A 14,699-nucleotide genomic window follows, 5' to 3' on the forward strand; every position below is an offset into this window, starting at 1 on the left:
TGGAGATTATTCAAACCAACTTCTTCAATCCGTAGATTAAGATTGAGAGATGCTGAACAGTTAACGGACTTGCCGCAGATTGTGTGGCAAGTTATTTGCAAAGTTGGGAGTAGATTTCTTTCCATCCAGCTGTTTATTATGCCGTCATTTCACTTGCAGCTTAGTTTTGTTCTGAAATTTGACATTTGCTTTATTAAAATGATGTTATTAGTGATGTTTACTTCTTTCACATTATTCATATATTCAACAAATTTGTCTACTTTGCATCAGTTTGTGAGCTAAGTATACAAAGATGAATGAGATGTAGCCCACAGAGTGTATACATTCCTTTTTCTAGGAGGTGAAGAATAGTAATTGTTAAATAACTGTTGATTTCATAAATGAGGAAAAGAATGAGTGAATGAAGAAACAGCACTGTGCTCAAAGTACTTTAGGAAAGTTATAGAGATAGGGCCTGCATGCATTTATGGGGCAGGGGTTGGGGGGGCCATGGGGGGGAGAGAGAGAGACAGAGACAGGAGAAGAGGAAAAGGGAGGAGAGTAGAGGGGAGGGGAGGAGATTAGAGGGGAGGGGAAAGAAAGAAAAAGAAAGAAAAAGAGAAAGGAAAAGAAAAGAAATAAAAAGAAAAGAAAGAAAGGAAAGAGATAAGAAAGCAACATAAAAGCCCTCAACATCTGACTGAATACTGGAGGAGGGGTTCTCTGTGCTGTTTTCTGCTGTTGTGTGCCTGAAGGACACCACACACTTTCATCAGTGAAAGTGACTCATCGTGGCATAGAGAGTGAACTTAGAACCCTACCATGGGGAGAGGATTGCTTGAGCCCAGGAGTTCAAGGCTGCAGTGAGCTATGATTGTGCCACTTGTACTCCAGCCTGGATGACAGGGACCCTGTCTCTAAAAACAAAACAAAAGAAAACAAAAAGTCTGGCATAAGAGGCTTTACTGGAGAAATTGGGACTGGAACTGGGATTGAAGATGAAGCAAAGATACCTATTTTCTTGCTATTCATGTGGAACATCCCTTCATTGGATCTGTTTCAACAACCGTTTGATCTAGGACTTACTCTTTTTGTATGATTCTAGTTTTTCTCAAGAAATGATTGCTATTACTGTTATTAATGTACCCTTCTTGAAACTACACCATATGGAAAATTAGATTTTTTTTCACAAATGCTAGATTTTTTGCAAATAGCTAAAAGCAAAAAGCAAAGAAAGAATAAGGCAATTTAATCCTTGCTGATGATGAGGAAAAACATTATGTTAATATACATGAGCATTAGGGAGTAATAGTCTTTACATATTTGTACTTTTCCTTCTGTGAGCCCAAAACCATTCTTAAATTACTCCTCCTAGCAGAAATTTAGAACTACTTACATAGTTTCGGTCAGATCTGCTTTATAAAATGTAGTAGTCACTGAATCATTGTCCATGATATTGTGGCATTGTTCCGTAGGTGTGACAGTGTTAGGGAAAAATATTGGTGCTAACTCTTTGGACAGGATTCCCAGAGTGCTAAACTGAATTCTGAATTACAGTGGCTTGTGTTGCGAGAAAGCTCCAGGATTCTCTGCGTTTTGGTTTCTCACCTCTTTTTATTCAGTAACAAGGGTTCCTAATCATTACCAACAGCTGGGCCTGACTTTATTTCACAACTTAAAATTTTGTAAGGTTGCTTTGTAAGACTCAAATCTAGTACTTACAAGTATTTAGTTAGTGGCTAAGTGATAAGGTGAGGTTTAGAGGCATAAGTGTAACAATTTGGAATTTGAGTCATACATGGAGCCAATGATATTTTCCCTTGGTTTTGTCTCTAGGAGGCGATTATGCAGCCCCTTGATCATAAGAATCTGGATATGGATGTGCCATACTTTGCAGATGTGGTGAGGTGGGTGGCACTATACCTTGCTTTATATAGATTGTAAAACAAGAATTGATTTGAATATTTGATTGTTGTGTGATTTCTGAAGTTTTAATTAAATCTTTCAAAACTAGAATTTCTATTCTCTATAAATATTAAACATGAAATTTTATTGTTTGCATTTTGAATTTTTGTTTGTTTGTTTGTTTTCCTATAGCACGACTGAAAATGTAGCTGTTTATATCTGGGACAACCTCCAGAAAGTTCTTCCTGTAGGAGTTCTTTATAAAGTAAAAGTATATGAAACTGACAATAATATTGTAGTTTATAAAGGAGAATAGCTATTAGGGGTTAGCACTGTACAAAGCCCAGTTTCCTTCTGTGTTTGAAAAAGATTTTGATCCCCTTGGAATATTAAGAGGTCAACACGTGATTGTTGTACCTCCACATTGTGCTCTGGAGTCCCTATTTATTGAAATCATTGTAAGACCTGTTATAAATATAAGTCTATTTAAAACTAAACTTGTAATATATTCTGAAAATCATTTAGAGAGTCTTTTATTTATAAATTAAAAATCACTTCATTTCCAGCAAAATGTTTTGGTGTGGAATTATTTGAAAGCAAAAGAAATCTAATTTTGTTGTTTTCTCCATTACCTCATTTTTAGTATTCATTTTTACTTGGTATAATATACATGGTTAAAATGCTTATATGACTTCGAGTATGTGAATCTTATAAGAAATAAAATTCAAGTGACCACAAAGTCTGGAGACTATATATATTTTTAATAGATTGAACTCTCTTGATTACTACTTGTTGGGTGTGCTGAAGGCAAAAGTGGATTCAGTGAAAAATCATCTGAGGCAATGTGTTGTGGATACATGTACAAAGATTGATGGAAATGCTGCTTTAGAGCACATCGTTTATTACAATTTTGCACAGCATATTGAATTATGAATTGCTAGTGAGGAACAACACATTAAACATATCATGGAATATCAGTAAATTATTTATTCAGTGTATTCATCTGAATTTCTGAACCTTATGGGCACTTGAATAATTTTAACTCAGAAGACTGCAGAATTACCATATATTTTAAACTCTACAGTCAGCATAAAAAGGATCAACTACCATATAAAGTATTTCCTGTGTGTAGTTTTTCCTAATTGATCCCATTTTGTTCTGGTTTTAAACTTACGATATTCTTGGCATTCTTCTCTGGGATCTTTTCCTCGTGACTAAATCCACAAGAAAGTATTTGCTGACTTTGCACAAAAGACGTTCTGTGTTCTTGTTTGTATTCTAAATTTCTTAAATGCAGGGTTCTGATTTTCTCTCCACATAGCAACTAGCATACAATGAATTCCCAGAATGTTGTTGCCTGAAAATAGTAAAAGGGCTTTTGCAGTGATTACTGTTCTAGAAAAATTTGCAAAGAGTGGTCTTTTTTAGTGATTGCAGAAATATAAAGTTTGACAGTAATGCAAATGGCCACTCAATTATATTTAATGTATTTTAGTTATCAGTTTGAATGTTCTATATGTAGGATGTTTTGTATTGATTACCTGAAAGGCAGATCGCTATTATTTATGAAGGCACTTTATGTTTTAATTCACACAAATACCCTGCAAGCTGGTGTTCTCATTCTGTTGGTAAGATAATTAAAGTCGAGCGAGTTTAAGCTATTTGCTTTAGATCATTCAGCAAATAAATTGCAAACTGGATGTTTAACATTCAGGTTATTTCTGACTCTGAAACACAGACTCTGAAAAGGGACAATTTGAATATTTACAGATTTTTTGAGAGTCTGATCTTACTTATTTGTTACTCAATTTAATTTTTTTTTTTTTTTTCTTTTGAGACCAAGTCTTGCTCTGTCACCAGGCTGGAGCACAGTGGCGTGATCTCGGCTTACTGCAACCTTCACCTCCCAGGTTCAAAAAATTCCCCTGCCTCAGCCTCCTGAGTAGCTGGGACTACAGGCACGCACCACCATGCCCGTCTAATTTTTTGTATTATAGTAGAGATGGGGTTTCACTCTTTTGGCCAGGATGGTCTCAATCTCCTGACCTCGTGATCCCCCTGTTTCAGCCTCCCAAAGTGCTGGGATTACAGGCGTGAGCCACTGCGCCCGGCCAAAAATCTTATTTTTGACTGGATTCAGACTGAGAAGTAGAGGCTCGCAGTGAGGACAGTCTGTGTCTCTCGGCCGTCTGTTCCTGGCACTCTTCTTTAGCCTCCTTCATTCTCTTGGCCAAAAGTTTAGCATATTCTGGAGCCTCTTCCATATTTTTCTTAATACACTGTTTCTTCATAGCAATATGCTGGCGTTTGTGCTGCAGGACACGTGGAGGAACAAGATGCTGAATCTTGGGTACTTTGGTCCTAGGTTTCTTACCTTCTTTGTTTAAGTGCTTGCTTATGACATACTGGCAGACATCATCTTCTTGAGAGAGATTGAAAAGTTTGCGGATTCTGCTAGATCTTGGGCCCCAGGAGATGAGACACCATAGGATTAGCCCAGGAATATCCTTCTCTCCTTATTTATTTATCTATCTATCTATCTATCTATCTATCTATCTATCTATCTATCTATCTATTTATTTTGAGATGGAGTCTTGCTCTGTCGCCCAGGCCAGAGTACAGTGGTGCAGTCTCGGCTCACTGCAGGCTCCACCTCCCAGATTCACCCCATACTCCTGCCTCAGCCTCCTGAGTAACTGGGACCACAGGCGCCCACCACCATGCCCGGCTAATTTTTTGTATTTTTAGTAAAGACGGTGTTTCACCGTTTTAGCCAGGATGGTATCGATCTCCTGACCTTGTGATCCGCCCGCCTTGGCTTCCCAACGTTCTGGGATTACAGGCATGAGCCACCGCGCCCGGCCCCTTCTCTCCTTTTTTTTAAACAATAACCAATTTGAGAATGCTCGGATTGGCATCCACAATGCACACTTGAACAGATTATTGCTTTCTTTCTCCAGTTCTCCCGGGTCTATAACAGGAATGCCCCTTACCCAGCAGCAGGCAGACATGGCCATGGGTCAAGACATCCTGCTTCATAAGGAAACCTTGTTCCCACCACTGAATCAGACTGTGTAACCCTTCCAGTGTTTACCCAGAGCGCCAGCAGCAACTTCTGTGGCCATACGCTTCTCATAAAAAGCATGGTTTGCTTTTTATCTTGAAATTTTACCCATTCAGTATTCCTTCCCTGTTTTCTCCTGAGTTCCAAACCACCTTTCTCCCTACCTCATCACTGAAGCATCTTGAAGCAGCTGATCGCCTCTGAGGTGTCATGAAAAAGAGGCACGACTTCTGCTTTCATTTTTTATTTCTATTTTTATTTATTTATTTATTTTTTGAGACAGCGTTTCACTCTGTCGCCCAGGCTAGAGTGCAGTGGTGCAATCTCAGCTGACTGCAACCTCTGCTTCCTGGATTCAAGTGATTCTTGTGCCTCATCCTCCTCAGTAGCTGGGACTACAGGAGCACACCACCCCGCCTGGCTAATTTTTGTATTTTTTGGTAGAGACGGGGTTTCACCATGTTGGCCAGGCTGGTCTTGAACTCCTGACCTCAAGTGATCCACCTACCTCGGCCTCCCAAAGTGCTGGGATTACAGGTGTGAGCCACTGTGCCTGGCCACATTTTTTTTTTTTTTAATGCGGAATTTTGCAAATCTGATACCATATTAGAAAAACATGGTTCACAGTAACATTAACACTCTAGGTATTTGTTCATGAGTTGCTTCAAGAGAACTTTTGTTCCTACATGCCAAATAAGTAAATATTCTTAATGTAGAGAAGGAAAAAAATCATCATGGGGTGATGAGGTTTGGAAAAGCTTAGTGGAGGAATGGTACTTTCAGTGATGGGGTAGGGAGAGTGGTGGTTTGGAACTCAGGAGAAAAGAGAGAATGAATACTGAATGGGTAAAATTTCATTAGCACAGTTACTAGGGTGGGAATATACAAAATATATTTGGGTTATAGTGAATATATTGATCTTAGTAGAGTGGTAGTGAGGTGTGGGAGTGTAATGAGAAATGAACTTGGAAATACAGGTCGGAGACAGCCTGGAGGGCCTTGAATGTCAATCAGTCTTTATCTTTTGAGGAATAGCAAGCTTTTTGTTTTTAAAGAAGATAACCAGGTGGACAAAGGAAAGTGAGGAAACTATTTGCAAAACTGTTGCAGGAATCTAGACATGAAGCGATGGGTGCTTGGACCGTGGGGGTGGCAGTGGAAATAGATGGAAGGAGGAGAATAGAGCTAATTGTGCAGTGCCCACTATGGTGTCAGGCATTTTGCTAAATACTTCTTATATGACCTCATTTCATCCTCATAACCACCCTGCTGGGTGAATGTATTAGTTACCTACTGCTGCGTAACAAATTACTCCCAAACATAGTGGCTTAAAACAGCACACATTTATTATCTCAGTTCTGCATACCAGAAGGCCACCTCTGGCTCAGAGTCACTCATAAGACTGCAGTCATCTCAGGGCTTGACCAGGAAGGATCTGCCTCCCAGCTCACTCCCATACTTGGTGGTTGGACTGAGGCCTCAGTTCCTCCCTCTGTTTCTTGCTGTGTAGGCCTCTTCACAGAGCATCTCCCAACATGACGGCCTGCTTCAGCAGAGCAGGTAAGAGGGTAAGGGAGAGTGCCACCATGATCGAAGACAGTCATTTGTAAGCGAATCGCTTTTTCTGTATTTTGCTCCTTTGAAGCAAGTGACTCCATCCAGTCCATACTCAGGGAGAGGGGATTAGACATATATTGCTAATGTGCACATTTTGATGTGGAGATATCAGGTGATAAGACTGGAGAGGTAGGCAAGGAGTATATATCATGCCCTTTTTGATGCCAGGGAAGTAAAGCACATTTCATTTCACAGGAGTGAAATGTCAGAGCAGCAGCTGTTGTTTACAGTGGGAATTGTGGAGTTTGTGGGTGGTAGAGGAGTATAGAAATCTTGGAAGCACAACTCTTGAAGTTAAAACCAATTCTAAGGTGAGAAGTTAAAAAATACCACCATATCTCTGTGAACATAACGACCAGAGCTGAGCGATCATTTGTATCACCTCAATTGATGTAGGAACTACCAGCGGATTATAAAAATAGCCAGGATGCTTTGATCAATTGTGTACATGTGGCCACTAATACATTAGACCTGTGATAAATGATCTGTTTGGCTTTTTAAACTCCAAACTTTTAAATTCCCTCTGGAATTGAAACTATCTTAAAGATAGGAAACAGATTGTGCTCATTTTGCTTTTGTTATGTCTGGGATATTTCTAGCCTCCCTTGCACATAGAAAAATCATTGTTAGTTTCACACAATTTAACTTTATAGCAAGGTTCTGCTGCAAGACACTTCTGGAAAGTGTCCCAGATAAACACCGTTAAAGTCTCCACATAGCTGCAGAGAGAACTGTTGTCACCACAAAAGTAAGGGAAGGTGGTTCTTGCCCTGGAGAATTTTCAAAGCAGCATTTCCGCTTTCAAGTAGCTCATCGGTTGGTTCTCTTCAAAAATTGACTCACCCATTTCCACCAGTGTTCTGCAACCATTGAGACAGAAGAATTTATATATATATATATATATATTTTTTTTTTTTTTGAGACGGAGTTTTGCTCTTGTCACCCAGGCTGGAGTGCAGTGGCGTGATCTTGGCTCACTGTAACCTCCGCCTCCTGGGTTCAAGCGATGATTTTCCTGCCTCAGCCTCCTGAGTAGCTGGGATTACAGGCGCCCGCCACCACACCCAGCTAATTTTTGTATTTTTAGTAGATGAGGTTTCACCATGTTGGCCAGGCTGGTCTCGAACTCCTGACCTCAGGTGATCCACCCGCCTCAGCCTCCCAAAGTGCTGGGATTACAGGCATGAGCCACTGTGCCCGGCCAAGAATTAATAATTTTAAAAAAGAAATAGAACAGTGTCCTTCTTCCTACCCACCTTTCTTTGTAGTTCTTGGCTAAAGAAGCACCTCCCAGGCTTGTAAGCCTTGTATTCTTGAAGAAGCCCTGCAGGACGCAGTGGCTCATGCCTGTAACCCTCTATGTTTGGGAGGCCTAGGTGGGTGGATCACTTGAGCCCAGGAGTTTGAGACCAGCCTGGGCAAATGGCAAAACTCAGTCTCTATGAAAACAAAAACCCTAAAAGTAGCTGGGCATGGTGGCATGCACCTGTAGTCCCAGCTATTCAGGAGGCTGCAGTGGGGGGATTGATTGAGCCTGGGAGATTAAGGCTGCAGCGAGCCATAATTGTTCCATTGCACTCCAGCCGGGGCAACAGGGCAAGACTGTCTCAAAAAAAAAAAAAAAAAAAAGCCCAAGAAACAAGTACTGAGTACTGAAGCCCATATTTGTCCTCATCAAGCCAGTTTATTATTCAGTGAAAATTCTCAAGTTAGTGTGATAATAATCTGAATCAAGTTTTCAAACCCTTTTCACTTTTCACAAGTATCTTCATAGATGCAAGCACCGTGGCTACAAACAACCTGAAGAAATAAAGGGGTTAGTGTGTCTTTTACCTATTAAAAATTTTACTTGACCACAGATAAAGCCACTGATGGTTGTCCTGTGGACACCTCAAACTTAACATTTCCAAACATGAATTTCTGCTTTCTCCTTCAAAACCTGTCCGTCTGCCAGTCTTTTCTAATAATGCCACGACCATCCATTCTTTTTTTTTTATTTTTGAAGACAGAGTCTCACTCTGCTGCCCAGGCTGGAGTGCAGTGGCGTGATCTTGGCTCACTGCAGCCTCTGCCTCCTGGGTTCAAGTGATTCTCGTACCTCAGCCTCCTGAGTAGCTGGGATTACAGGCGCCTGCTACCATGCCCAGCTAGTTTCTGTATTTTTAGTAGAGATGGGGTTTCACCATGTTGGCCAGATTGGTCTTGAACTCCTGGCCTCAAGTGATCCGCCCACCTCGGCCTCCCAAAGTGCTGGGATTATGGGCATGAGCCACTGTACCCAGCCCCATTCATTTTTTCAAGTGAGAAACCTGGGAACTCTTTTTGACCTACTACTTCCCCTTCCCACCTGTTACATCTTATCTATCAGAAAGTTCTGGTTCTACCTCCAACATATATAATGGGTTTTGTCTGTCTCTCTCTTCTTTTTTTTCTTGGGGTGGGGGGCAGGGACTGAGTCTTGCTCTGTCGCCCAGGCTGGAGTGCAGTGGTGCGATCTTGACTTACTGCAGCTTCCGCCTCCTGGGTTCAAGTGATTCTCTTGCCTCACCCTCCCTAGTAGCTGGGATTACAGTTGTGTGCCACCCATGCCTGGCTAATTTTTGTATTTTTAGTAGAGATGGGGTTTCATTATGTTGGCCAGGCTGGTCTTGAACTCCTTATCTCAGGTGATCTGCCCACCTTGACCTCCCAGTGTGCTGGGATTACAGGTGTGAGCCACCGTGCCTGGCCCTGTCTCTCATTTCTGATGCCACCACAAGAGTCCAAACTGCCACTGTTTCTTGCTTGGATGACTGACATGGCCTCTTAACTGGTCTCTGCCTTCCCCTTTAGTTCTCTTCCACAATCCTGTGGATCTTTCTAAAAGAGTAAATCAGATCTTGTCACTCCCCTCCCCTGTATCACCACTTGAAAGCTTCCTCCTGCTTTTGGAATATAATCCAAACTCCCCACACTGTCTAGCTAAGCCTGATAGGATCCAGTTACTGCCTGCTTCCCAGCCTCAAGCCCTTCGCTATGTTTTGGTTACATTAGCCTACTCTGAAGTCCTCAGATGCACCAATTCCATTCCCATCTCAAGAGCTCGGCATGTACTGCCCTTCTCCCTGAACTGCTGTTCCCCCAAATCCCCTGCAGAAAACCTAAGCATTCTTCAGATCTCAGCTTACATGTCATCATCTTGGAGAAGCCTTCCTCAGGCCAGTGGTGTAGATAGAACCCTGTTGTATTCTAGGACAATACCATATACTCCTCTTTCTTGCAGTTTTAAAGTTTTGCATATTTGCTGCTTTTTGTCTTTTTCACTAGTTTACTGTCTGTCCCAACCACGAGGGTGTCAACTTCACAAGGGCTGAAGCCCTGTCTGGTTCACTCTTGTCTCCCCAGGACCTAGTGTAATGCCTGCCATACAATAGGTGCTGAATAATTATTTACAGAGTGAATAATTATTTACAGAGTGAATTATTTACAGAGTGACTGCCATCTCTAAAGGAGTGGTTGAATCTGGTAATCTGGTTTGGTAAATTTTTTGAGATTTAATAGCTAGACTACAAGGTGTACCACCATGCCTGGTTAAGATAGATAGATAGATAGATTAGATAGATAGATAGATAGATAGATAGATAGATAGATAGATTTTTAGTAGAGACAAAGGTATTGCCATGTTGCCAAGGATAGTCTTGAACTCCTGGGCTCAACTGATCCTCCTGCCTTGGCCTCCCAAAGTGCTGGGATGATAGACATAAGCCACTGTATCTGGTCTAATGCCAAACTTTTTGAGCATCATTCAGATATATGTTATTCTTTATGCAGTTCAGCTTAGAGAACAACCACTACAACATAAAATAACATTTCATAAGTATTCCTTCAAAGCTGTTTATCTGCCTAACTTTATCTTCCTGGTAATCTTCCATTGCTATTTGTGGGTACAATTTGTTTTAGTCTTCAACTACTGATTTAGGTAAAGATAAGCCAGAACTCTAAATCCCAGCCCTTTTGGTAAATGGCCATCCTCATGACCACACAAGGGGTCTCCCTTTTAGCAGGGTAAACAATAAAGGTTGCGTGTATCTGTCTCTGTCCCAGCTGTTGGAGAATAGATTTGTCCTAGGCAGGGAGAGCCTCAGCTCATTTTGTAAAGAATGCTCTTTATCATTCTATCTGTTTGGCCCCAAGAGCAGGATTCCTCATGGAATGTGGAACTGACTTCATTTGTGGTAACACTGAGGCAATATTTATTTTCTAGCAAATACGGGCCTCCTAATTTGTTGCCATAATAACCCTCAATAATTCCCAGAGTACAAGGAGGAGAGTGAAGGCTCCATTCTTGAAGGGGAAAATGGTATTTGCAAAAGAAAAAAAAAATGCAACTTAAGCAGATTGTGGGATATAACATATGCCACCCTTATTTGAGAGCGGGTTGATGTCTGTGTGTTACTGGAAAGGGATCTCAGACTAGACCCAAAGAGCGGGTTCTCGGACCTCACACAGAAAAAGAATTCAGGGTGAATCACAGAGTCTGGTGAAGTTAAGGTGGTTTATTAGAAACTACTCTTATTAAAGAATAGGATGTCCTCAGAAAGCAAGAGGAGGAACACCCCTACCTCAAGCATAACGCTTGCTTATATAGGATATTAGTGTAACTGAGTACTCCCATTTGTCTAAGAAAAAGAGTTATTTTTAAAATTATTTGTTTTTTCTTTCTCCTTTCCCCCTGCTCCCAACTTCCTACTTAGCTCTTCAGAAATGCAATTATAACCTTTTACCTCCCCTTCACCAGACACTCCCTACAGGGCAAGTTCATCTAACATGCCAAGTCCCCCTTTAAAAGCACCTGCTTTCTGTTCCAAAAGGGAATTGGTACCCTGAAAGGCAGGAGCCTTTACTTCTTCCTCTAAGCTAGCTTTGGAATAAAAAGTCACTTCTTTTTTTTTTTTTTAAGATGGAGTCTTGCTCTGTTGCCCAGGCTGGAGTGCAGTGGCGTGATCTTGGCTCACTGCAAGCTCCGCCTCCCAGGTTCACACCATTCTCCTGCCTCAGCCTCCAGAGTAACTGGGACTACAGGCACTCACTACCACGCCCAGCTAATTTTTTGTATTTTTAGTAGAGATGGGGTTTCACTGTGTTAGCCAGGATGGTCTCGATCTGACTTCGTGATCTGCCTGCCTCGGCCTCCCAAAGTGCTGGAATTACAGGCATGAGCTGCCGCGCCCACCCAAATGTCACTTTCTTTATACCAGACCTTGCTCTTGTTAACTGGACTCTGTAAGTGGCATGTGACTGAACCTGCTTTTTGATTATATAAGGGCTAAAAATAATGTGCTTTATTGTATATTTATTGCGGCACTATTTACAGTAGCAAAGACTTGGAACCAACAACTCAAATGCCCATCAATGATAGACTGGATAAAGAAAATCTGGCACATATACACCATGGAATACTGTGCGGTCATAAAAAAGAATGAGTTCATGTCCTTTGCAGGGACATGGATGAAGCTAGAAACTATCATTCTCAGCAAACTAACACAGGAACAGAAAACCAAACACCACATGTTCTCACTCATAAGTGGGAGTTGAACAATGAGCACACATGGACACAGGGAGGGGAGCATCACACACTGGGGCATGTCGGGGAGCAGGGGGAGGGACAACATTAGGAGAAATACCTAATATAGATGATGGGTTGATGGGTGCAGCAAACCACTGTGATGCATGTATACCTACATAACAAACCTGCATATTCTGCACATGTATCCCGGAACTTAAAGTGTAATAAAAAAGAGTGCTTTATTAAAAAGGCTTGTGATCAATTTACAACAGGCTATTAGTATTGTTATTCTCTTGTGTAATTATTGATTTCAGCAAGAACTGGTGAGTGTACTATGATTTTTAAAGCAAAACCTATTCTTAAACTAAGAATGCTTTTTGTCCCCTCCCCGATCCTGCCCTTTTTCTTTTGAGACAAAGTCTCACTGTCTCCCAGGCTGGAATGCAGTGATACAATCATAGCTCACTTCAGCCTTGACCTCCTTGGGTTCAGGTGATCCTCCTGCCTCAGTCTCCCAGGCAGCTGGGACTCAGGTTCACACCACCACACCCAGCTAAATTTTGCATTTTGGTAGAGATGGGGTAAAGTATCTTCTCTGAACATAATGTAATAAAACTAGAAATCAATAACAAGAGGAACCTTGGAAAATATGCATACACATGGAATTAAACAACATGCTCCTTAATGACCAAGGAGTCAATGAAGAAATTAAGAAGGATATTTAAAAATTTCTTGAAACAAATGAAAATGGAAATACAACATACCCAAATTTATAGGGTATGGCAAAAGCAGTACTAAGAGGGAAGTTTATAGCAAAAACACTTATAACATAAAAGAAATATTCCAAAGAAACAACCCAATAATGCACCTCAAGGAGCTAGAAAAGCAAGAGCAAACCAAACCCAAAATAGGTGGAAAGAAAGAAATAATAAAGATCAGAGAAGCAATAAGTGAAATTGAGCCAAAAAAATACAGAAGATCAACAAAATGAGAAGTTGGTTTTTTGAAAAGATAAACAAAATTGATAAACCTTTAGCTAGACTAAAGGTTTAAAAAAAGAGAGAAGACCCAAATGAATAAAATCAGAAATGAAAAAAGGAGACATAACAACTGAGACTTCAGAAATACGAAGAATCATTAGAGACTATTGTGAACAAGCATACACCAACCAATAAATTGAAAAACCTAGAAGAAATTAATGTGAAGAAATGAAATTATACTTTTCATCTTCTATGTACAACATACCAAGAGTGAATTGTGAAGAAATAGAAAATCTCAACAAACCAATAACTAGTAATGAGAGCAAAGGTATAATAAAATGTCTTCCATCAAGGAAAAGCCTAGGACCTGATGGATTCACAGGCAAATTCAACCTAACATTTAAAGGAGAACTAATATCAATCCTACTCAAACTCTTAAAAAAAAAAAAAAAAAAATTGAAGAAGAGGGAGTACTTCCAAACTCATGAGGTCAGTATTACCCTGATACGAAAACTAGACAAGGACACAACAACAAAAGAAAACTACAGACCAATATCACTGATGAACATACATGCAAAAATCCTCAACAAAATACTAGCAGACTGCATCCTATAATACATCAAAAGGATCATTGACTACGATCAAGTGGGACTCATCCCAGGGATGCTTCAGAAATGATTAAATTGACATAAACATGATATACCATATTAGCAGAATCAATAACAAAAACCATGTAATTTTTTCAATAGATGTCAAAAAGTATTTGATAAAATTCAACATCCCTTTATCATAAAAAGCCTCATCAAAATGGGTATAGAAGGAACATACCTCAAATTATTAAAGGCCATCTATGTCAGACTCATGGCTAACATCAGACTGAAGGGAAAATTTGAAGGCCTTTTCTCTAAAGACTGGTACAAGATAAGAATTGCCCACTTTTACCACTTTTATCCAACATGATACTGGAAGTCCTGGCCAGAGCAACTAGACAAAGAAAGAATAAAAGGGCATCCGAATTGTAAAGGAAGAAGTCAAGTTAACCTTGTTTGAAGAGGACATGATCTTATTACTTAGAAAGACCTAAAGACTCCACCAAAAACTGTTAGAACGTAAAACAAATTCAGTAAAGTTGCAGGATACAAACTTAACATACAAAAATCAGTAGCATTTATATGTGCCAACAGTGAACAATCTGAAAAATAATAAAGTAATCCCATTTACAGTAGCTGCAAAAAATATAAAATACCTAGGAGTCAGTCTAACCAAAGAAATAAAAGTTCTGTACAAGGAAATAAAATTCTGATGAAAGAAATAGAAGAGGACACCAAAAAGTGGAAATATATTCCATGCTCATGGATTGGAAGAATAATATTGTTAAAATGACAATACTACACCAAACAACTTACAGATTCAATGCGATTCCTATCAAAATACCGATGACATTCTTCACAGAAATAGAAAAAACCCCTAACATTTATATAGAACCATGAAAGACCCTGAATAGGCAAAGCAATACTGAGCATAAAGAACAAAGCTGGGGTGGGTGCAATGTCTTATACCTGTAATCTCAGCACTTTGGGAGGCCAAAGTGGGAGAACTGCGTGAGGCC

At 40.2% G+C, this 14,699-nt stretch overlaps 1 protein-coding gene across 6 annotated transcripts in view; it reads left to right on the plus strand.

The window, feature by feature from the left end:
* PTS (6-pyruvoyltetrahydropterin synthase) overlaps nucleotides 1–14,699 on the plus strand; it is a 46,275-nt gene that overhangs the window by 5,027 nt on the left and 26,549 nt on the right. For 5 of the 6 annotated variants that reach the window (XM_074015196.1, XM_005579642.4, XM_074015197.1 and 2 more), the window contains 2 exons: nucleotides 1,816–1,886; nucleotides 2,077–2,455. In XM_074015196.1, coding sequence (XP_073871297.1) covers nucleotides 1,816–1,886; nucleotides 2,077–2,200 — 195 coding nt within the window. In that variant the 3' untranslated portion in view covers nucleotides 2,201–2,455. Of the gene's footprint in view, nucleotides 1–1,815; nucleotides 1,887–2,076; nucleotides 2,456–14,699 lie in introns of those variants that run through there. The other variant, XM_065528974.2, reaches the window with a different exon arrangement.

This window comes from Macaca fascicularis, chromosome 14 (genome assembly GCF_037993035.2).
Source record: "Macaca fascicularis isolate 582-1 chromosome 14, T2T-MFA8v1.1".
NCBI classification, from domain to species: Eukaryota; Metazoa; Chordata; class Mammalia; order Primates; family Cercopithecidae; genus Macaca; species Macaca fascicularis.